The sequence below is a fragment of the Triturus cristatus genome, chromosome 7 (assembly GCF_964204655.1).
Source record: "Triturus cristatus chromosome 7, aTriCri1.1, whole genome shotgun sequence".
Classification (NCBI taxonomy): Eukaryota; Metazoa; Chordata; class Amphibia; order Caudata; family Salamandridae; genus Triturus; species Triturus cristatus.
In genome coordinates this window covers 1,277,638,404-1,277,661,682 of record NC_140590.1, presented here as the reverse complement: position 1 = coordinate 1,277,661,682, position 23,279 = coordinate 1,277,638,404, and the positions used below count along the sequence as shown (strand labels likewise).

Below are 23,279 nucleotides of genomic sequence, written 5' to 3'. Positions count from 1 at the left end.
ATTGCACAGCATTGCTGAGTAATCCCCATTTGAAACATATAATACGTACCTTTGAACTGAACTGTTGTCATTGTAGGCTGTCCAAGATTAGTGCATATGGGAAGTATACTATATCTGTGCCTAGTTTTTGCAGTTATATTACGGCACGATGATACAGGCGCAAATACCAAGTTCAGAATGTGCCAGTGCCTTTTATTGCTGTAACTGCACTTCGTTACGAAGCACGTGCATGTAATTTTAACGTTCTGCATCCAGGTTAGTAAACTATCCTTTCTGGTGCCTTATTTGCCTTTGTTTCCAATAATGGCCGGTCTGTCAACGCGCACGTCTCTTCATTTTATTTCACTAACAAAAAAAATACAAATTACACGGGCCATTTTCGGAAGGGGAGGGGTTGGACCACGGTATGCACGTGCGGATTCATTGGCCTGACAGCAGTGCACACTGCAGTGCAGTGCCGGGGTCCCTTGCAGTGCCATCGCTCAAAGCCCCGCCCAGCTCCCTCCTCTCGGTGGTCCTCCTCTTCCTCTCCTCCTCCTGCATCCCAGCTCTGGTACCCTGCCCATCCCTCGCAGTTCTGTGGCCGGGCGGAGGCTCGGCTCCCGCGTCCGTCTCCTCGCCCGGTGCTTCTCTCCGTCTCCAGCGCCCTCGCACGCCTTCCCAGCCCTGTGCAGGCGGTCGCCGGCCCGGGGGCGCGCTGGGCGCTGTAAAGAAAGGCGCGCCCCCTCCCGCCCCCTGCACCTGACCGAGGGTGCCCGAGATCCGGAGGGGCTGAGGAGGAGGCAGAGGTGCAGGGGGCTGAGGGGCGCGGGACAGCAGAGCTAGCACTCCGTGTCTGGGACTGCGACACCCTCCGACTCTACCCAGGCTCCCTCTCCTCCGTTCTATCTCATTCCCCCACTCTCCTCTTCACCTCATTCCATTCCCCTCTCCTTTCACACCCCTCTTCTCCATTGCACATTTTCACTCTTCCTCTCCTCTTACCCCTTCACCCCCTTTCCCTTCCCCCTCCCACTTCCTATCTCTGCTCTAATCTTTTTATCCCCTCTCTCTCCTCCCCCTCCTGTGTTTCTATAGCCCTCTGCTCCCATTCTTCTACATCTCCTAAGTCACCCTCTCAATTACTCCCATCTCCAGTACCCACCTCGCCCACCTTTGCCCCCTGCCCCCCGCCTCCTTCCGGCTGGTGCGGCAACCATGGTGCTGGTGTTGGCGGCGGGGGGAGTCTTCTTCCCAGGGCTTTTCCTTCTCTCCCGGCGGGGGCTCCGGGAGCTGCCAGGGCTACGATGGGACGAGCCGGACGCGGTCATTGTGTCAGCCAGGTACGGTCCTTCCCCCGTCCTTGAATGCCGCAGACGTCCCTTGCAAGCCACCCTGACCCTTGCTGACTCCCCGCAACCCTCAGACCCACCCAGCCTACCACTGTAGCACCACGCCTCCGAGCAACCCACCCGTGACCCCTTGTCCAGCAACCACGCACCCCACCCACAGCCTATGCGGAACCACAGCCTCTGCCCAGTATCCCCTTAAGAACCAGGGGCGTGGCTACCATTGGTGCAGCAGGTGCAGTGGCACCAGGGCTCAGAGTCCCGAAGGGCCCACTGTGCCTGACAATTCCTGTATTTTACTGCCCTGACAGCTGTCACAAGGGTCATCTTTTCTTGTTTGCACCAGGGCCCATGGCGTCCTTGGTACGCTACTGCCTTGAACTGTGGCCTTTGATAGAAGCAAGCGAAAAGAAACAAACTCACTAATGGTATCCCGGCACCGCACCCACCCCACCTCACCTCTCTGTGACAGCCTCAACCCACCCCCATGCCAGCGGCAACAGCCACGGTTATGGTTATCTCCGGGTAAATGCTCATAAGGGCCAGTCCATCTTTCCGTTACACTGGAGGGGAATCATGCCTAGGTGTGCACGGCCCTCCTGAGAGGCCCCCTTCCCTCAGGCGGTAGCCTCATCCCAGCGACTAACCCCCAAACCTCCCTCTCGCCGCCCCCCCCCCCCCCCCCCCCCTCCGCCCTCCGCTGTAGAAACGCCGCGCGCGTGGGGGAGGCGGGAGACGTTGGCTGTGCACGCGCCGGTAAGCCGCAGTATGCGGCACGGTCTGGTGTGCTTTGTGTGCCGCGTCAGGAGAGGGGAGGGGTGGAGGGAAATGTGCGTAATCCCCCAACTCTAGCTCGAGATACTTCCGTCAGACACCGTCCGCCACCACCCCACATACACACACACATACCTCCGCAGCTTCTCGTTTTGCATGAGGTTGGATTCTTGATAATGCGCGCCCTCGCAGCTGGCATGGGAGATTGGTTTAAGGGGACGAGGAGATGCATAGAGAAAGTGGGGCGCATACGGAGACACGGGATTTGGGTGACTAGTCACGCAACATCGTGATTGGACACTAAATCCTTTGCGGCGAAGTAGAGTCAGTTGCAGCTGGTGCAGTGCGTGAGTGGCCGAGATGTGGTGCCATGTCCGGAGTCACTCAGTGCCCCTGCTTTCACTAAAAACGTGGAGTGTGTGTGAGCCCCAGCGAGCGACTGAAGGGTGTAGGGAGGACGGAGATGAGGGTATCTAGAGCCCGAAAGGCTCCATAGGACTCCGAAGGGTGCAGACGGGTGGTGGGAAATGCAGAAATATATTGGGTATTTCATACCTGCTAGGGGGGCTTGTGTAAGACGTGACACATGCTTCCTAGAGGATTCATAAGATTACTGAATTTTCTTTTGGTTTTCAAAATGGTTTGTGAAGGTGACTGAAGGGGTTGTGAGGGCATTAAAGCTCTCTGAGGAGTGCTGAAGGTTTTATAAGGGATACTGAAAGACTTTGAGGGTTGCTGGTGGACATTCTAGCCCCTCTCCCACAACTAGGGTTTAGAGTTGATGGAGGGCAGGAGAGAGATATTTTTTGTAGGTAGAAAGGTTTTAGGAAATGAACTGTCTCAGGCCTTCTTGATAAAACTCGTGCCTCGTGGCATGGACTTTGAGTGCAGCCCTTAGGCGGGATATGGATTTGAGATGGATTCTGCCATCCCCTTGAAAGGAGGCCCTGAGGAAGTTCAGCCACTGGGTCCTGTAATGATTCAGGGTGCAGTCTCAGGATAACTGATACAAAACTGGATTTCTGTGTGCCCAGGAATGTATGTTGGGTGCAGCATCTGATGGGAGAGGAATAACTAGAAATGGTTTTATGTGTCACCGGTAAAGTTCATAGGAAGAACGTTTGGAGGAGAGCCCTGGGGAGAGCTGACTCCAGGACTGGACAGTGGGTGTCTGCTCTGGAAGGAGAAGAAGCTGAATTAGGTTTTGTGTCTGGTTGAAAGAGCTTGACATGCTGCTGGTAAAAATTGAAAATCAAGTCGAGTGTTTCTGACCCTCCAGAATATCCTTGGTGCAGTACTTAGAGGAGCACATGAACTGGAACTAGATTTCTGTGCATCAGAAGGAGACCCTGAGCCCTGCCTCTGAAGGAGCTGACTAGAGCTGGATTTCTGGACTAGCGTAACTGGATTACTGTGGCTTCTGGAAGGAGTCTCTTGGACCTGTAATTTAGAGCTTGTGCTCTTTCGGTGGCACTGCTGTCTTGTACTGTGATTGCATAGCTCTGGCTAATCACTTCCAAGCTTACCTTCTGACCTTTGCGGTGCATAAAGGAAGGAAAAGTATCCCACTGCCGCCACCAAAATGTGAAACGCAGTGGTGTGCCAATCCCATGCATAGTCCCCTATAGAAACATTACGCTGGGGAAACTATGAAAAAAGGGTCATGTTCAGTTTCATTCAATTGCAGTTTTTAGCCTCTTCCTTTATTCAATCGATTGCATTGCTAGGACATATTTGTTGTGCAGTTTTCAGTTTTATCCGTTGCATACTTCTGATTTCAACTTTTTGTTTCCATTCCCACTACTGGGAAGGGTACTTGTTGAAACCACAGTGTGATAGATGGTGTCGAAGTTGCATCATCCTACAGTTCGCATGCAATATGCATGTTGACAATGGATGAGAGACACTGCCTTTTTTCTCTGGTACCATCTTTATGCTGGTGCCTGCAGGGTTCATTATGCATTTGCACGGCCAAGGGCTACACAGTTTTGCACAGATTTAAAGTGTCTTGACAGGTCCTGTCTAATGCACTCATAATTTTAATTGTACTCCTTTAGTGCACCCCTGATTCAGCATTTAAAACTGTTCACCTCCCACATGCCGTTCTCCCCCCCCCACCCCCAGTTCTTCTCTTTAAACCCAGTGATATCAGGGGTCTCTGAGTCACACTGACTCATTTACACCTAGCTGCCACCCCTCCTTTAGTGTTCTTCTGTGCATGAGTTCCACAGTAGCTAGACAACCAAATTATTTTCTTCAAAATCTGAAATCCATATCAGCCTTTTAAGCTCTTGCATTTATGCAAGACTCAAATCCCACACACACCTGACAACCCACTTCCTTTCTTCACTACTTGAACCCTACATACGGACTGCTTGAACCTGATAGCCAGGTAATCTCCTTGTAGGTTGCTGTTTTTTCCAAAACATTTCTATTTGTGGTTACTCGTGAATGACTAAATGCAGGCTCTGTCCTATTGAACCGACCCTTCCTTTAGCGTGAGTGAATAGTGGGATATTAATTATATCGCATCTCTTTAACAGAAGTAGCATCATTGGATTAGCTATCTATCCATCTTATTGGTTGGTGGGAGTTTATTAATATTTTACGTAATTTGTAGGACACCTGTAAAGCTGATGTTTTGTGCTCCTAGGAATATTTGGAGAAGACCCACGAAATATGGCATTGCTGGTTAAATTAAAATCTAACAGCACAAAATACCAATTGATGGTTGCCTTACTGAGTCTCATTCTGACTGGTTGACCTCACTGAAGTTTAGCTATTACTTCAATTGAATGAGTTGATCTGCCTTTTGGTGCTCGAGAGACATCATTTTCAGAAGAGCCCTCTCCCAGCTTCTCCACATTCACTTATAGGGGCCAGAGAGCCCATTACAAATGGCAGAGAAGTTTCATGCTGAGTTTTGAGGAGTCACTCAATCCTGATTATTTTAAAAACTTAGACTTGTTATATAATGAGACTTTCCAAATTCTTTCAATTAGAATTACATACATTTTAAAAATGTAGTGGTCCATGAATAACCATTTGCATTTGAATATGGTTTTGTGCAATATACATAACCATATTTCTCCTATGTTACTTAATTTCGTTTTTTATGACAGAAGTGAAATTTGTGTACTTGGAACACATGTTGCCGAAATTTGTTTGAAGGATCTATTGGAAAGAATTTGATCCGGATAATGTCATTTGATGTATTTTTTGGAATGTTTCACATTCCCAGAGACATTTTGGAATATACAAATGATTTGTAATAATCAGGATTGAGTGCCAACCCCTAAAACAGAGCATTAAAGTATACTGATACGCCATAGAGGGTATCATGTGAAGTGGGTTCACCTTTATTAGTGACTGGCAGACTTTTCCCTATAAAAAACCCTAAAGATTTTTAAATAGCAGGGAGGTTCCTTTATTCATCCCACCTTGAGAGACAGTCACTCAGCAGATTCTTGCATCCTAGACTACATCTTCAGATAAGCCACAGCTTGTAGAGCATCTGTATGTGGGAGACCCTGTACCTCCATCTTTTCCAGAAGGTAGCGCCTCCCTCTAAATCGAGGCACTGATTATAAATGAGTGGCGACTTTTAGAATTTGTTTATGCATATTTACAAAACTTTGTACTGGGTAAGGACACTTAATAAAAAACACATAATCAGTGACCCAGTTCTGCTCTCTTAGCAGATGGAGTCCCTACCTCCCTGAGTTGGTGCCATCTGATTTTAACATTCTGATGGATTAAAGGGACCAGGTTGCTCATTCTGTGAGGATTTCTTGCAGCAAATCTGCCTGAAGTTGTGGACATATTGCTGCAGTTAAGGAGTCGACAGTCTTATTTCACTACAATCTTGTCTGAAATGATATTTGAGGCAAGTTTTTCTGGTGCTGTGACTATGAGACCAGAGGTGGTTATTCGAGAAGAAGTGCGTGCTTTTGGCAGTACAACACCAGATGAGACATTTGATCGCCCACTTTGCTGTGAACGTGGCATACATCTCGCCTGCGGCCTGCCCCAATAGCACATCATGCTTTTTGTTTCTTGGTGTGCTTCATATATCTTGGAGAAACTCTAAGAGACTTTCAGTCGAAGGTCCAAGCTCAGGGCTTCTTGCCAGATCACTGTCCTCTGTGTCACCAAGTGCCTGGAGCCCATGATGAGCGAAGAAGCATATGTGATGCATTGGGTGGAACCACAAACTCATGCTTCGGTCTCTAGCTCTTTTTAACAATAATGAGTTTCAGGACCCAAGCTGGATACTGACTTTCATCTTTTGGAAGAGTCCACAAGATCTTGTACATAAGCATCAGGGCTCATGAGCAGTACTGCACAGTTTGAGACCGGAAAAAATGTCTTTTTAAAAAAAAAAGTAATTACCTTTCAGATATATCATTCCCAATTCAGTGGCGTAACGAGAGCTCAGGGGGCCCTCCTGCATGGTACATGGGGGGGCCCCCACGCCGGATTTAATCCGGAGCTCTAAGGCCTTAGTACTGGGCTGAGGGGGTCCCCTGCAGCTCACGGGCCCCCCGCACGGCGGGGGAGGCGGGGGCCTGTGTTACGCATCACAAAAGAATGGGGATCAAAGCATAGATGCCTGCACCAGTCTTAACATCCCTATAGTTTGAACACAAAACAAGGTGCAAAACCGCCTGGGACATAATCCCCTAGGTCCCAATATAAAGAAACCAGATCAGACCTAACTGGTTCCTCTAGTACCATACAACAAAAAAGCTCAGCACACTTGTAAATATTAAGTATGGACAATCCACAATAAAGTATGTCTATAGCACAGTTGTTTTCCCAAAAAAGAGTCGATATGTTCTGTTGGTATTGAAATTCATCCTTTATTCACATATTTTTTTTGCAACCGCCAACGCGTTTCGTCCACAATCGGACTTCTTCAGGGCTCACAGTATAGACTTTCTCTGTTTTCAAGTATCCATTTCCAATGTGTTTAACCAATTGATTTGAAAGCAAGTATATCCAGACACTGTACATCTATAGTTTCCAGAGAACTAAAAGTATATCAGTGATTATGTACACCCGTCTTCGCTCGGTCGTCAGGTTCGAAAAAGAGTTACGCCCCTGTCCCAATTATTGATAGCTTTACTTTGTAACCAGATCCATACAGATCACACAACACCTCAACCCCTTATTAGAGCTTTAGCTTCATGGCTTGGCAATGCTACCATACCCGAACCAGCAAAGCTAGGAGTCTCTGTAGCCTACTCAGTGGTAGTAGTCAGACAGTAAGGTTGGTAGGAGCTGGGTTACTTAGTCCATATTACTCACTACAAACCGGTGAACGCCCAACCCTGTAAGCCAAAGTCCTCACCCTTGTGACAGTAACTAGCGGGACTCTGCCGCACGAATAGGTAGTTTCTTTATTTACATTGGTTGTACATACCTGGACAGGTACAGGACACATCACATTAGCCAGCTGCCTATATGTATACACCTCCATAATACGCCACCAGGAGCAGAGTGTTCCCTGTTCAGCCCCTGGGCCCAGCTGGTATAGCTGTCAAGCCAGCACTCCAAGTGCCACAACAACCTTCTATGCAGCATTTTATTTACAGAGGTGCCAGGGAACATGGCACACAGGGAAAACAAAATGGAATACACCTTTCTTGGAGCATGTGATCCTCAGACCAGCATGATGAGTCACTTCCTGTCTTTAATAACTTAGTCTCACCAGCCCCATCCCCATCCCCATCCCCAGCACTGTGCTCCAATACCCCTTTTTTGAGCTCTTTGCTGCCCGACCTACATATCACACAATTTTACACCGCACCAAATCATATGCCACCCAGGGATTTCTTCTATGCTCCAGTCTGCCACTCAACCTGTACCACATGTGCCTGCCTTGAGCTTTGCACCACCCACGCTGTTTCCCGTCCACGCAGTCTCTCTGCTGCGCATTACTCAAGTGTAATACCACCCTAACATTTGTAGCACTAGGTAGTGTACTGCCAAAGCTCTGCTGCTCGGTCCAGGCTGTGTGCCACCCAAGCTGTGCTATCATGATATGTATGCTACCTTGAGCAGTGTGCCACCATGAGCAGAGTGCCACCATGAGCAGAGTGCCAGCCAAGTTGTGTGCCCCCAAGTTTTGTGCAATGAGCTTTAGGCACTTGAATTGTGGGACCCTCTGAGCATTCTGACTCCAGAGAATTGCCACCCATCAGCAGTGCCCCCACCCCGAGCGTGTATCCCTGAGCACTTTCCCCCTTAAGAAGTGTATTGTTCTCAGCAGTGTGCAGTCTAAACCACAAAATCTATATGTTAAACCACGCCCATAGTTGTGTTCATCGTCCTGCACTTGGTTCCAGAAAGCTGTTTAATAATTCACAAAGCCTCCCCGTGGTGTTGCAAGTCATGCTTTCAATAATCGCACTCATTAATTTTTCAACACATATCCATATTTTCTTTCCACCTGTTAGCTAAATTCAGGTGAGCAGTGTGCCCTCCAGCCCCACCCCACCTGTCTCCCATGAGCTCCCTTGACTTCCGGAATCACTGCATCTCTTTTTTCCTTTGCAGGCTGGTCTCCTCCGTGCAAGCCATCTTGGCCTCCACCGCTGGCTACGTGGTGGCCTCAACGTGCAAGGACATCATCGAGGACCGGTGAGTGTCCTGCTTTATCACTGATGCACTTAAGAGGGTGTCAGACCCCAGGGCTGAGAGGGAAGTCACACTCCCCAGGGCTGTGGCTCATTCCTGCTTTCATATGACACATGCATAGTAAAGATCACAGCATATAGAGTATAAAATACAAGTCAAGTGTTTATGTTACCTTACTAATGTATTTCTTCATCATCGTATTTTTTATTCGGTTTGTGTTTAAAACCATAAAGGACAACAACAAACTATAAAAAGAGTACATAAAACTAGATTCATAAAAGTCTGTCATTAAAAATGTACTTAAAAAGAAGAGAAAGGCGGAAAATGTGACTGGGTTGTGACCTGTAGGCAGTGATCCTTCAGAGTCACTCAAACTGTAAGCTTTGAGCTTACTGTTGAGAGGTAGGAATGGACAGTGGCGGCCGGCATGACTCGCTTGTGGCAGGGTGAGGACAGACACAGGGGGGAGGGGGCACGGGGATTGCCCAATGAGAAAAAAAATATATATATATATATACATTTACCTTGCGGCCGGGTCCAGTGTCTCTGCTCCTGCTCTCCTCATGGGACAGGAAGCCAGGAAGAACAACCAGGCTCCCCTGACCAATCACAATGCTGCAATGCAGTGTTGTGATTAGTTTTGAGCATCCTGATTTGACACTCAACGAGGCAATGGGGGCCTGAGCATGTTCTCCATGCAGGCTGTAATGCAGCCTGCATGGAGAACAGGGAAAGTGCACATGACTGTTTAGGGCTTAACAAACAGTCGTTGCGCACTTAGGAGTGGGCAAACCACTCCTCCCCTGCACTGCTCCGAGAGCAGAGTAGCCCCGCCCACACACCTGCACGCAAAGGAAGCATAAAATGATATTAACTCAAAGTTATCATCATTTTATTTTTCCTTTCCTTTGCACTGCTCAAAAGCAGTGGGGCGACGCTCCTCCGCCGCAGTGGAGGAGCCGCCACTGGGAATGGAGGCCAAAGAGAGGTTGCTTGTTCATGTCTTCGCCTCACCCTCTATTGACAGTCAGCAGTGATTGTCCATGTCCTCTTCATCACTGGAGCAAGTCGAGGCACTCTTCTCTGTTGGTAAGGGTTAGAAGCAGCGTCGCCACCAAGCTCTGTGGATATGATCTGTCCGCAGCACAGTCAAGGCCTTGTGCAGCTCACCAATAAGTTCCCTTTCTTAATATTTTCGATGCATTTGTGAAAGAAACTGCCTAACCAACACCCACGTCCTACCTCTTTCTCTGTAGAAGCGTATCACGTGACTTTTAAAACTGGATGTCAGTGTGGCTGCTGTCAGAACAGTCAACAGTCAGAAGGGTCTCTCACCCTTCAGCTCTGGAAATTGAAAACAAAGTATGTGACCATCGTTCAGTGGTGAGGAAAAGGAAGAGGGGACCTCAGCTAGCTGACATATGCCCCAATCATCCGACAATCCTGTGTCACCTACCACACTCATATCAGGCTAAATAAGCAACCCTTAAACCCATGGGAACCTGGGTATAAACAAATATTAGGCAATAGTGGTTCACGTTCGTATCATTTACAAAATAATTAGATAATCAATGAACTAAATAGTCTTATATGAGCAATAGAACAAATAACGCATTTGTAAATTAGATCACAAACAACCGCCTCTGGTAAGTAGATTTATCTATACTTGATCAAGCATGAAAAAAAAAAAAAATTTAAATTACATTACCAAGCAAACACTTAGTGCAAGGTGTCCCCACTGTAAAAGCCAAGGTTTTTGTGTGACTACCATGCAGAAATGCGTAAAGGCTTGTATGACAGAAACAGACAGCTGTTAACAGTACCACCAAAAAATGTTATAAGTGAAACAGACACATTTCCTGTTTGTCTGGTGCAATAGCCGCATGTCAGCGAAGTTTCGACCCCTTGTTAGAATGATGGGGCCTCGTCAAGACAATGGAAATGAAGGGACATCCTGGAAGTAATCATGACATCAGAGTACGTAAGAGCTCGAGCTGCGTGCAAGCCAATAAGCATGCTCCCCTTAGTGCTACAATAGATAATGATACCTTTCTCAGGGAATATCCATAAGTAAGGTGAAACCCCATGTTCCAGGACGATGCCACAATGCAATACAGGGAGTGCAGAGCCGCTTAATCCTAAGGCCTCGGTGGGCAAAGGGAATTATTTGAAACTGGCATCAATGGGGACATTACCAATAGAGTGCAGCTCGCTGTCGCTGTAAGGCTTGGGAGGCTGACTCAAGTGAGCAGCGAGTTATCGCATGAATCGGGGTAAGAATCCTCTAAAGACGCGCAAGTGCAGGATACGATCACTGTCTCTGGCGGACACACTCAAGCACAGCACACGATTAATGGTGTATTCAACTTGCTCCACTAAAATTCGTATACTATTCAAAGTAAAATAAAAATTCGTAAATATCAAATCCATAACACAGTCCATTGTAGAAAGATCCCGCTGTCAAGCTAAATAGGCAGCCAGCCTAGCTATGATGGAAGGGATCAATACTGAAGAACAATGATGAGAAATAAAAATTAGAGCTGCAGAGAAAGTGGATTTCAGCGTCTACATTCGAAGAGTATGAACATGTGAAGAACTGAACATGTGAAGAACGGGGCGCTTTATCCCAATGACCCTGCCCCTGGGATACATCATGGGGAGCAGGAGGGATTGTGATTTACCACTGGATTTGTGGGAGCAGTGCAGAGGTAGGCTGGCAGCTCTGCGTCTACCATGACGGTGTTCATGAGTGCCTTTTGGGCTCCTTGTGTGGGTTTGTCGAGGGGCACTTGGGACAGATTCTTAGTTGCTGTGTGATAGCATATTTAGGGATATGGAAAAGACTCAGAAGCAACCCTTGTAATAACCTTTTGAAGGGCGAACCAGCCCCACTAGAATGGGAACTTTAACTACCAGTTGATCAAGAGAAAAGAGGATCGAAGAGCCCAATGGTCCTCGACCACTGCCCTGAATTATCGGCACACTCGGAATTAGATTGCCCAAGGGTCCTGGTAATATTGACGTATATTGGATAATCCTCAGTCCTAGCGAAGGTCCACTCTGGCTATAACGGCATTTGTAAATTCCCTACTGAGCAGTGGCATTCCGAAATACTACCCAGAGCCGGCTCTAGGGTGGTGCGACCGGTGCCACCGCCCCGGGTGTGGACTCTTCCAGGGGGCGCCACGTTTGGAAGTATTTTATGGCTTTAAAAGCACCTGCAACTGCATTGCTGGCCTCCACAATTTTCATACAAAAATAAAAATGGCAAGATAACACTGTGATTAATGTTCTTCCTGGAGAGAGAAGGAGTTTTGTCATGTGGAAGGTTTAACTCATTTTATGGTAGCACAGAGTGTTAATGTGTCTGCTGCAAAGAATGTGTACCATGCAGATCATAAAGTGCATATACTTTAAATAGGTCAGTGCTTAGAGAGATCCTTTTCTTACTAGCAGTGCAGATGTTAAATTCCTAACATGGAACAGTGAACTAATAACTCATCAAAGAGTTACATGCAAACTGTAAGGTATAGATTGGAGCATTATGATGTTTACCACCGTCTTTCATTCTTCTAATGTTTCAAAAAGGGTTCATTTCGGTTAAAAAAAAATCCTTGTTATTAAATGTAACCCCCAACCATGGGGTTATGTTTTATATTCTGAGTCCGTGCTTCTCCTGACTAAGCTCTCTTAAACTATACTATCTACCAGTATGGGTGACATGTGATTCACCTTGTAGTCTTCTGGCTTATGTAACATTTGCTATACACTAATTTACACACACATAATTGATTGTCTCTGTGTAATATGTGTGTGATGTAAAGTGCTTAGACACCCTACACCGGTGTAGGTGGCGCTATATAACTAATTAAATACATCTGAGAGAGAGTCGTTATGGAGAGTTGAGGGGGCACTGTTAAAGGGTGGTAGTGAGGGAGCCTGTGGGGGGCGCCAACCAACACTGTCGCACAGGGCGCCACCAGCGCTAAAGCCGGCCCCGATACTACCAATAATCAATCGGGTTTACGAGGGTTCGAGCTGCAAGAAGATCACAGATTGCAGAAATCCTCCAGAATAACACTTATAAAATATTATTTGACGCTTATCAAGGAAGTGAAAAGTCTGGAAGGCAGAGGCAGGCTGAGTGCAAGGAAAAGAAAAGTGTTAAATCGTGTTTTCACAATAAGAAATCTGGTCTGCTGATTCAGTACCGTTGAGAGATATTGTTAGGGTTCGATGCTGAAAATGACCCATGCTTGGACAATGGTGAGCAGGGAGAAGAGTGAAGTTGTTCTTTTTGTTGATCACTTCAGAATCACTAAAACCTCTCTTTGTCAAATTCAAGACGTGGCTTTACGGGGTGTGAGTTATACGTGATTGATTATTGATAAATGCCAGTAGTGCGGTGGCCGTTTCTTTTTGTTGTCAGAGAGTCGTTGCTGCAGTGCCCATCGCTCCCTGCCAACATGCATCTCTAAGGTGGAAGCTGACCTGATCCTTTGCCATGGACAACAGAAGGGAGCACACTCCCTCTGTTTTCAACCTCACATGGCTGACAGCAGTCTCCAGAAGTGCGGCAGTGGTGCCACTGTGCTGTTACTGCACCTGATGCAAAACAGAGCTTTAAAGAATTCCAACCATATGAGATTGGGGTGAGCGATCCCATATCTAAGCACTGGACAATGGTAGGCAAGCCTTGGCCTGAAAGATTATCTGTCGAAAGTTGAATAATTTATTGCCAAGTGCGGTTGGCGGAAATACGCTGTATGGGCTCAGTTGCAGTGCTGACACTTCTTAAAATGTTTGAGGTAAGTGCCTCCCAGCTGAGTAAGGGAATATCTGAGTACGGTGATCCATGTGCTTTCTCTTAGGGCCTTGGCCATCTACAACAAAACGATTTTCTATATTGTCCACACTGACTGACTTTTAAGGATGTATTTCTTGCACTAAGCTATCAGGACATCTAGATTTTGCCAGAGGGTATTGACTATTTGTCAAAAGAATGGAATTATTGCTATAAGGCAGAAAAGATATTTTACGGACTTTTATCATATGATGACATGTACATATACATTTCAGCTACGTAAAGACGAATGAGCATGGTCATGGAACAGATCACATGCCAGTGAGATATCCATGAGGGTTGTGTTAGTAGCAAAGAAATCAGAGTCAGATATTTGAAAAGAATGAAGACCTTGTTGATTGCTTGTAGGCCAACTTTGAAGACTCCTTGGGAAAAATGGAAAATATTTTCCTCCTCCATCCGATCCTAAAGTTTGTGACTGAGATGTCTAGCGCAGATTTTTTTTCAGGGTTTAGCAAATTTATGTGACCTATGGATTTGGAGTTAAGAAAGTGGGTATTTCTTATGAGGCTTTTTTGCAAACAATCTTTCAAAGAATGTTAAGAGCACCCTGGCACACCCATTTAGGGCAGGGAGACCGCTATCTACGCAGACTAACAATACTACAAGCTTTGACTGAAGGACTCATTCATTATGATACCAATTCAGCAAAGTTGCAGGTTTGGCTAAACAGCGGTGGGCAAATCTTTGCAGGAAAGTCCAACGCCAAGCTCAGTGTCCCAGTGACTCCTGTTCTTTGTCAATGAATGCGTGAGCTGTTAGGTGTAGGATATGCAAAGGGGACCTGAGGAAAGCTGTATGAAGGTACTGGTATCCAGACATGAGGTCACTGAAAGGCTGTTGAGAGGGGTAAACAACGTTTACCACAAATCTTTTTCCCCGCTGGGAATCACAACACGGTCGTTACAACGATTGCGTTGTGATTCCGCATACCATTACTCCGCAAGTCAGAACAACGACTTGCGGAGGGGGGGGGGGGAGAGGTGTTGGATTTAAAATCCAACATCTTCCCTATTGTCCGCACAGACTGGAGTTGGAATAGTAAATTATACTATTCCAACATCCAGCGCCCCCCCTCCGCAAGTCGTTGTTCCGACTTGCAGAGTAATGGTATGCGGAATCACAACGCAGTCGTTGTAACGACCGCGTTGTGATTCCCTGCGGGGAAAAAGACTGCGGGATAACAACATACATTCGTTGGGAGGTGCTGGGCTGGGAGTTGTGTGAAGAGATAGAAATGTTGACATCAGGGCTCAAATGCTAGCTGAACTGGTGTATTGAAGGACAACAGAGACACTCCATGTTTCAGCTATTTTCAGCTTCTTTTCTAAACAGTCAGTAATGCTCAAAATAAATACAGTGAGAGCCATTTATTGCACTTTTTCCAATTATTACAAAATTGAGATATGTACAATTAGTAAGGTATTTAACCGTAGTTTCTGCTGATTCCTTTTCCTGCAGAAATATTAAAATATTTCAGCTGCATCTTTACATGTTTCTGTAAATATAGACTATCTACTCTCGAGTCATTGTTCCACTCTCTGTTCGTTGTAGTTAGTCAGTTCTGTATTGACTGAAGCATGATCCTTACTCAGTTTGATTTCACTATGAACATTGTAACACTGTCTTTCAAGAATAATTAACAGTGTGTGTGTGTGTGTGTTTGTGTCAATCACCTGTCACATGAAGGAAGGAGTCTTAACTCACATTATATAAAGAGATGTTTTGGTTTCAGGCATGTTTAACACTTTTAAATTAATGGTTGCTGTTAGAAGGTTGTTATCATTTCATTTCAAATCACTTTATTTCAGACACCAGGACCATAAAAGTACAATCTATTTACAGTAAATATAATATAAAACATAGTTACAAATCCATCACAAAATAGATCATATAGGAGAATACATCAAGTATTACATAAGATATATACATATAAAAATATACACAGTTGGTTGTCAAATGGGGGAGTGCCATTAAAACAGAATAATGGTATGGCAGCAATAATACATAACAAATACAGTGCAGTTAAATAAAGAAATAATATAAGGGGGCAGCGAAGAGCTTTACTGCGGAGCACCCACTTGGCAACCAGGAATTTTGCAGTGGAAATACCCATTACTGGGCGGGAATCTGATCTAAGAATACGAAGGGCTTCCTGATGGTTCCGCACACCTATCAACCTGAATATAGGCGCAAGACAGGTAGGCCGAGGGGATGAATGATCTGGGCATGCAAACAAAACATGGTAGACACTTTATCTTGGGGAGTCAGAGATGGGGCAAGATGTACCTCCTTTCCTTGCCCATCCTGTTGTAAACATTCTAAGGGGGTAAGGTGCCAATATGGAACTGAAAATATAGTTTTCTATGGAGTGGAGAAGACACTAAGGGGTGATTACGATGTCGGTCGGAAAGCATCCGAAAGGCAGTCAGATTCCCCTAGACCGTTTCGGAACCCATCCACCGTGTCGGTCAAAGACGAATCGTACAGCTCTAAGGACAGCGTTTCTGACCGACAGATTATGATGTCGGATTCTGACAACTTTTCAGATTTGGTCTGTCCGACAGGCTGTTGGAAAGTGACTTTGGGGGCCCTAGCAGGCCCCCATTCATTCCGGTTGGGCCTCCTGGGGGTACCCAAGGGACCCCCCTGTAAACCATGCACAGTGTGGCAGGTACCATGGGGTGCCTACAACAGGGTGCAAGGATTTCCGCAACAATCCCTTTTTTCAATGGGAACCTGTGTTGTCGGACAGAACACAGGCTCCCTTTGAAGTCAATGGGAGACATTACGTATGGTGTTCGGAAGCATCATAATCGGTCGTGCGGACACGCCAAACGTGAGTAGGTTGGGACCGAGTCTTATGAAGTTTGCTTTCTGACCGACATCGTAATGAGGCCCTGTATGTCCATGAAATCATTGGTCAACTTACTGGTGGCTGCTTTCCATGATTCCTCTGCCATCACAAGTGACCAGTATTTATTTTTCACCACAGCCTTAAGTGGGAAAGCAGATACATTCAGATGATCCCACAGGTCATGGAGCCCTAACGAGTTCATAGCTGACTTCATATTTGTAAGCCATGAGACTTTATTAAATTGGTCGGCCTTCATGACATCTTTTAGGCTTGAGGCGTAGTGGACAAGTTCAGGAGTGGTCCACGCATGTATCCAATACAACAGGGGCCGCAAGCGGATTTTATCCGAGACGTTAGTGACACCCAGGTCACTTAACAATGGATAGCGCAGAGTACTAACTGCAAGATTCCTTAGGAACTTGTTCTCTGTTCTTATGAGGTTGTCGTGTTTGAGAACCCCCACAGTTCAGCCCCATACAGGGCTGACCCCAGTCCCTTGGCCTCATAAATCTTAATCACAGGAGAAATAGGTTTGTTGTGAGATGTCGATAGCTTCTTAACTTTTACACTTTAAATCTGCTTAAGCTTAGTAGTTGCCTAGTTGATATGGAGATGCCAAGACAAACCCTCAGCAAATGTAACCCCCAAGTATGCAAAATAATCAACCTTCTCTAGGGGAACTCCCCCTGAAACTAGACTACCTTTAAAGGATCTGTGCTGGTTAAAAAACATCACCTTAGTTTTAAGGGTGTTGATTTCTAAGCCCCGATCATCAGAGAACTCATTAAAACAAATCAAGAGTTTCTGGAGCCCTGGCGAAGTCTTGGAAATCAACAGGGTGTCATCCGCGTACAGGGCCGGACTGGCCGTAGAGGGCATCGGGCATTTCCCAGGTGGGCCACCAGGGTGGGGGGCCAGTTCTGTGCCCCTGTGGGGCCGTTTTTGTTACAGGGCTGTTTTTGCAGCATAGCTGCAATATCGGCCCCTGTAACAAAACCGGCCGAAACCAGCCCTTGCAAACAGCTCAGCAGCCCCCCCAAATCCCTGGGGGGGGTGGGGGGGCGGCCGAGCACTTTGCCAGGGCCTGTTTTGGTTCCAAGTCCGGCCCTGTCCGCGAATAAAAAAATCAAGGTTTTGAGACCAGCCAGAGATGGGGCATCTGCTTTCAAATGTGAAAACCGGGTGAGAGCCAGGACACAGCCCTGGCGTACATCTTTACACACTGGTACCATTTCCGCCAGCTGGGACTGATCCCCTCCCCACAGCGTATATGCACAGAGTTATCTTTGTGCAAGCTAATTAAAAGAGATAAATATTCAAGGGGCATTCCTAAGGGTGCCAGGACAGTCCAAAGTCTGGGTCCTGGAATCAAATCAAAAATCACTTTTAGGTCAATAAAAGTGATATAAAGGCTACCCTCACTAATCAAAACAGTTCTCCAATAGATTAGTACAAAACAAAAGGCCTGGTCAATGGTGGAGACCCTGGAGTGAAAGCCTGCTCGAGATGGCCTAAGAATGTTGCTCTCCTTAATCCAGTTTTGTATTTTATAGAGGAGACAGCGACTAAAGATCTTCTCAATGTAATCTATAAAGCTTATTGGCCTATAGTTGGATGGCAATAATCGATCATTTTTTTTATATATGGATAGAACTATGGCACCTTTCCATGATTCAGGGATGAGAGCCCCCACTGCGATTGCATTGGCCAAAGCTAGAATGTTTTGCTAAAATGGATTAAAAAAATATCTGCTCGAATACCATCAGGACCAGCCACTTGCCCACGTCAAACAACGTTCAGGGACTGTAGAATATCTGCAGTCCCAAACATCGGCGTGGGACTGGTGTTTGTCTGGGGTGCTAAGATATCTATTGATACTATCGGGTCATCAGGATTACCAGAGTATAAGTATGCCAAAATAGGGTGCTGAGACAAAATACAGAATGGCAAATATTGATGTATAAGAATATAGGATTTAAAATATCGTGACATGGAAATTTCGATGTCAAGAATATTGATTTGAAGGTAAGCAATATCGAATTTTAAAATATAGAAGTCATTAATATTGTTTGCAAAAATATAGTTGTTCGAAATATCGTTTTTTATTAGTGTTATGTATTTTAGTATTTATTTTAAATGTATGTGATGTAATTTTTTTGTATACTTGTTGGTTATGTTTTTTAATATATGTGTTACATTTTTAGTAGTTATTAAATTGAATTTAAATAAATGTTGCTTTTTTTGTTCCGAAGTGGGTTGTGGGTTTATAGGGGAATAGGGTGGAAAACGATTTGATAATAATATATTAATGATTACTTTTTGTTTATTAATATTTTTTTAATTGATATTTAATTATGTTAATTGTGCTTTTAATTTTTGGGGGGTAAATTTTATGTGTGGATTGTGGGGTTTATAGGGGTAAAGAGTGGGAAGTAATATATTTGTAATTAATATATAATTTGTTGTTAATTACTATTAAGTAATTAATTTATAATTAATTATATTATTTATGTATTTTTTTTAGGTTTGGATTGTGGCGTTATAGGGGTAAAGCGTGGGAAGTAATTTATTTTTAATTAATAATTAGTTGATAAGTAATATTAATTAATTGATCAATATTTATGGTAATTCCGTAATTTTTTAGATGCGGGTTGTTAAGTTATAAGGGTAAAGGTTGGAAAATAATGTATTTTTAATTAATAATTAGTTGTTAAATAATATATTTAATAAACTGATAATTTATTACGTTAATTGTGTAATTTTTTAGGTGCTGGTTGTTGGGTTAGAGGAGTAATGGGTGGGAAGTAATTTATTTTTAATAATTAATAATTAGTTGATCATCAATATAAATTAATTAATTGATAATAAATGTTGTTAATTGTTTAACTACAATTTTTATGTGCAGGTTTTGGGTTTATAGAGGTAAAGGGTGGGGAGTAAATTATTTTTAATTACTTTATAATTAGATGTTTAATACTATTTGTTATGTATTTGAAAATTTATTTTAATGTGTAATTCATTTTTTTAAAGTTCAATTTTAGGTGCGGGTTGTGGCGATTATAGGGGTAAAGAGTGGGAAGTTAATTGAGTTTAATGATTATAATTTATTTCCTAATTAATAATATTTGTTTAATTGATAATCAATTATGTTAATTGGGCAAATACATGTATTTATGTTTTTTAGATTTTAGATGTGGGTTGAGGGTCTTGTTGGGGTATGGGGTTGGAAGTAAATTAATGTTAAGCAATTATAAATTAATATTTTAATGAATAATAAATATTGATTTAATAATTAATTATGTTAATTGTGTAAACTTATTTTTGCATTCTATTTATAATAATATTTGTAGGTATTTGTGATACGTGTTTAAGATTGTGATATGTTTTTATTTTATCCGTTTTTTTATATTAAATATATTTTTATTTCTTTTTTCAACATATTTATATTTTTTATTAACTTTTTTTTAAATAATTTTATTTTGTTGAGGATATTTTGTTTGTTTTTAATATTGAACAGCCTTGAGTGGGAATAATAAATGTTACCCAACCGTTATCCAACACTTTCCCTACTGTTGCACTTATTGGAGTGGGAATAGTAAATTTAACCCCTCCGCCATTCAACACTTTCCCTACTGTTGTATTGACTGGAGTGGGAGTAGTACATTTTACCCCTCCGCTTTCCAACACTCTCCCTACTTTTGCACTTATTGTAGTGGGAATAGTAAATTTTACCCCTCTGCAATCCAACTCTTTCCCTACTGTTGTATTGACTGGAGTGGGAAAAGTAAATTTTACCCCTCCGCTATCCAATTCTTTCCCTACTGTTGCACTTATTGAAGTGGGAATAGTACATTTCACCCCTCCACAATTCAACACTTTCCATACTGTTGTACTGACTGGAGTGGGAATAGTAAAAGTTACCCCTCCGCTATTAAACACTTTCTCTACTGTTTCACTCATTGGGGTGGGAATAGTAAGTGGTACCCTTCCGCAATACAACAATTTCCCTACTGTTGTACTGACTGGAGTGGAAATAGTAAATGTTACTTCTCCACTATCCAACACTTACCCTACTGTTGCACTTATAGGAATGTGAATAGTACATTTTACCGCTCTGCAATCCAATACTTTCACTACTTTTGTACTGGCTGGAGTGGGATTACTAAATGTTACCCCTACACTATACAACTGTTTCCCTACTGTTACACTCAGTGGGTGGTAATAGTAAATTTTACGCCTCCGCAATCTAACACATTCGCTACTGTTGTAGTGATTGGACTGGAAATAGTAAATGTATCCCTTCTCACTCCAACAGTTGTGTTACTGTTGTACTGGCTGGAATGGGTGCAGTAAATATTACTTATCCGCAATCAAACGCTTTTACGACTGTTGCATTTATTGGAGGGAGATTTGTAAATTTTAACCAGTTTTATTTTTGTGATGTGAGAGTAGTACTTTTTTTTAAATTAATTTTAATAGTATGCGTAGTTTGGTATAAATTGTAGTGGGAACAGTATATGTATTAAATTCTATATTTTATCATTTATTTTATGTTGTTATGATTTATTTTGTTATGTTTTTGGTTATTTGAAATTATAATATTTGTAATTATTAATATTTTTAATGTGTACAATAAATTTTTGCTACATTTAAAGAAGTGTAAGTTGTTTCATTTTTATTTAATGATAACAGTTGTTTTTTAAAGATTTTATGTTAATGTTATATATATATGTGTGTGTATGTTTTTATGTTATTTATATATATATATATATATATATTTTATACTTTTTTTGTAAGTACCGATATGTAAATATATTTGTATTATTATATATGGGTGTTTAAATTTTTTCATTGAGTTAATTTGTTATATTTGTTTAGATATATATATTTATTTTATCGAATTTACTATTTATTATTTTATATCGATATTTTATACAACTATATTAATTACATCAATTTTTTTGTTGTTGTTATTTTTGTACTTACCATTACAAGTATAGGATGTCGATATTTTTTACGTCGATATTTTGGTCATGATGTTTTTGTATGGGGATATTTTGACCACATTAATGGCCGTAACTTGGGAGGCTTTGGAACGGTCCAGAAATCAGAACAATCACCAATAGAACACGGTCCAAAAGGCCCTCCACCTCTGTTCATCCCAATCTTTTTGGCATGCAAAATAGCCTTTTTGTATGCTTTCCTTAGGAGTGGTATACGGGCCATATATTTTGTTTTTATGGCATGTTAGAAGGTTTTAATTAAATTTGGTGAGTGTTCATGTATTTCTGTGTGTAACAGTGCTATGATAGGACCTTGCTATTATGGATATTCTTCACCATTTGTAAGAAGCACTTAGATCATGAGCTTTCTAACAACCAAGGATCCTGTTGCATTCACTTAGTAAAACCAAGAGGTGCCTTGTGGATCACTGTGTCATTCGCAGATAATAGGACAGGAGTTTTCAGACCTGCAAGGGGACACTGGCTAAAACATTTGTCAATCAGACGCCTCCATCATTGATAGGAAAATGAAATATTGTGGTGCCATCACGGATTCATGTCTAACGCACTGTTTGATGGAGAATGGGCATCCGGCCTTTGTGCATAGTTATTCTTATGGAAAGCCTTCATAGCTTGTATCTTTCAAGAGTTTTGTCACCTGAGTCCTTCGATTTCTTACACTCATTGTCCAGGTTCTGCATGGTTCTAGTCATCATATGTATTGATGCTCATGTTGGCTGCCATGTCCATTGGCTTTATAACGGAATGAATAGGTTCCAACTTCCCAGAGACTCTGTAATGCATATATTCAAGTAACAGCTCCAGATTGACACTTGGTTGCAGACCGTGTGGTTTGTGACAAAGGAGTTCCGGAAATTGATTTTACGACACTTTATTCAATGTTTGTAAGGGACACGGGTTTCCTCTCCTGGTTGTGGCTGGGCACAGGAGGGAGGATACTGGTTATCGGTACCATGGGTTACGAGTGATTGAAGCACAGATTGGGAGAGGATTGTACGTTGAAATCTCTTAGCTTGTGATGAAGACCAGATTCTTTGTGCCCAGCCTTGTTTATGTGACTTTGGATAAATCCATGTGTGGGTGCCTTGCTTCTTTGCCCTAATGACATAAGGCCTGAAGATACCCAGATGGAGACTTTTCTCTGATAAGGATTGGGCAAATAAGGCCAAGTTTGCAATATCCAGGGTTCCTTTAGATGTGATGAAATGGTTATTGTTAGTGTGGTGGGAGCGTGTGTGTGTGCGTGCGTGTGTGTGTGTTTGTTTATGTAAGCAAAGAAATACATTGATGTCATGTGGTTTATTGTTATCAACTGTTGTGAAATACCTGTAACATGAAGACTTATTGTTATAAGAGGAGGGACAAGCACACCTCTCAAATTGTTTCCCTGCAAACTTTATCTACAAAGGCAGCAAATACTCTTTCAAGCCCATACCTCTCAGAATAGTCCAAATTCGCCAGTGCACTGCACAAGGGGGTTAACCTATTGGCAGCAACACTGTAGCTGTGGGTTTCATTTCAAAGACGCAAGGAAAAGTCAGATCACACAGTTAAATGTAGCAACATGTAACCCACAGGAGCAACATCCAAAAATAAAAGGCTACTATCAACCACAGATAGAGTACTCAACAGAGTCACTGAATATTTCATCACCCGTAGAAGTATGTGTCAATGTGATGCAATTTGTATCTGTGTGTGGTTGGTGAGCTTGAATGCATCACACTGCTCCCTTTCACTGTGTATTGTTATGGCTACAACTCAAAATGAGTGCATGTGATCACACACTAACA

General features: G+C 43.3%; 1 protein-coding gene across 1 annotated transcript in view; it reads left to right on the top strand.

Annotated features, from left to right (window-relative positions):
- Positions 1-489: 489 nt before the first annotated feature.
- The window catches only part of TLCD3B (TLC domain containing 3B), a 109,784-nt gene continuing 86,994 nt past the window's right edge, over positions 490-23,279 (top strand). Inside the window, exons 1-2 of the mRNA XM_085618815.1 lie at positions 490-1,322; positions 8,664-8,747. Coding sequence (XP_085474941.1) covers positions 1,198-1,322; positions 8,664-8,747 — 209 coding nt within the window. The 5' untranslated portion in view covers positions 490-1,197. The remainder of the gene's footprint in view (positions 1,323-8,663; positions 8,748-23,279) is intronic.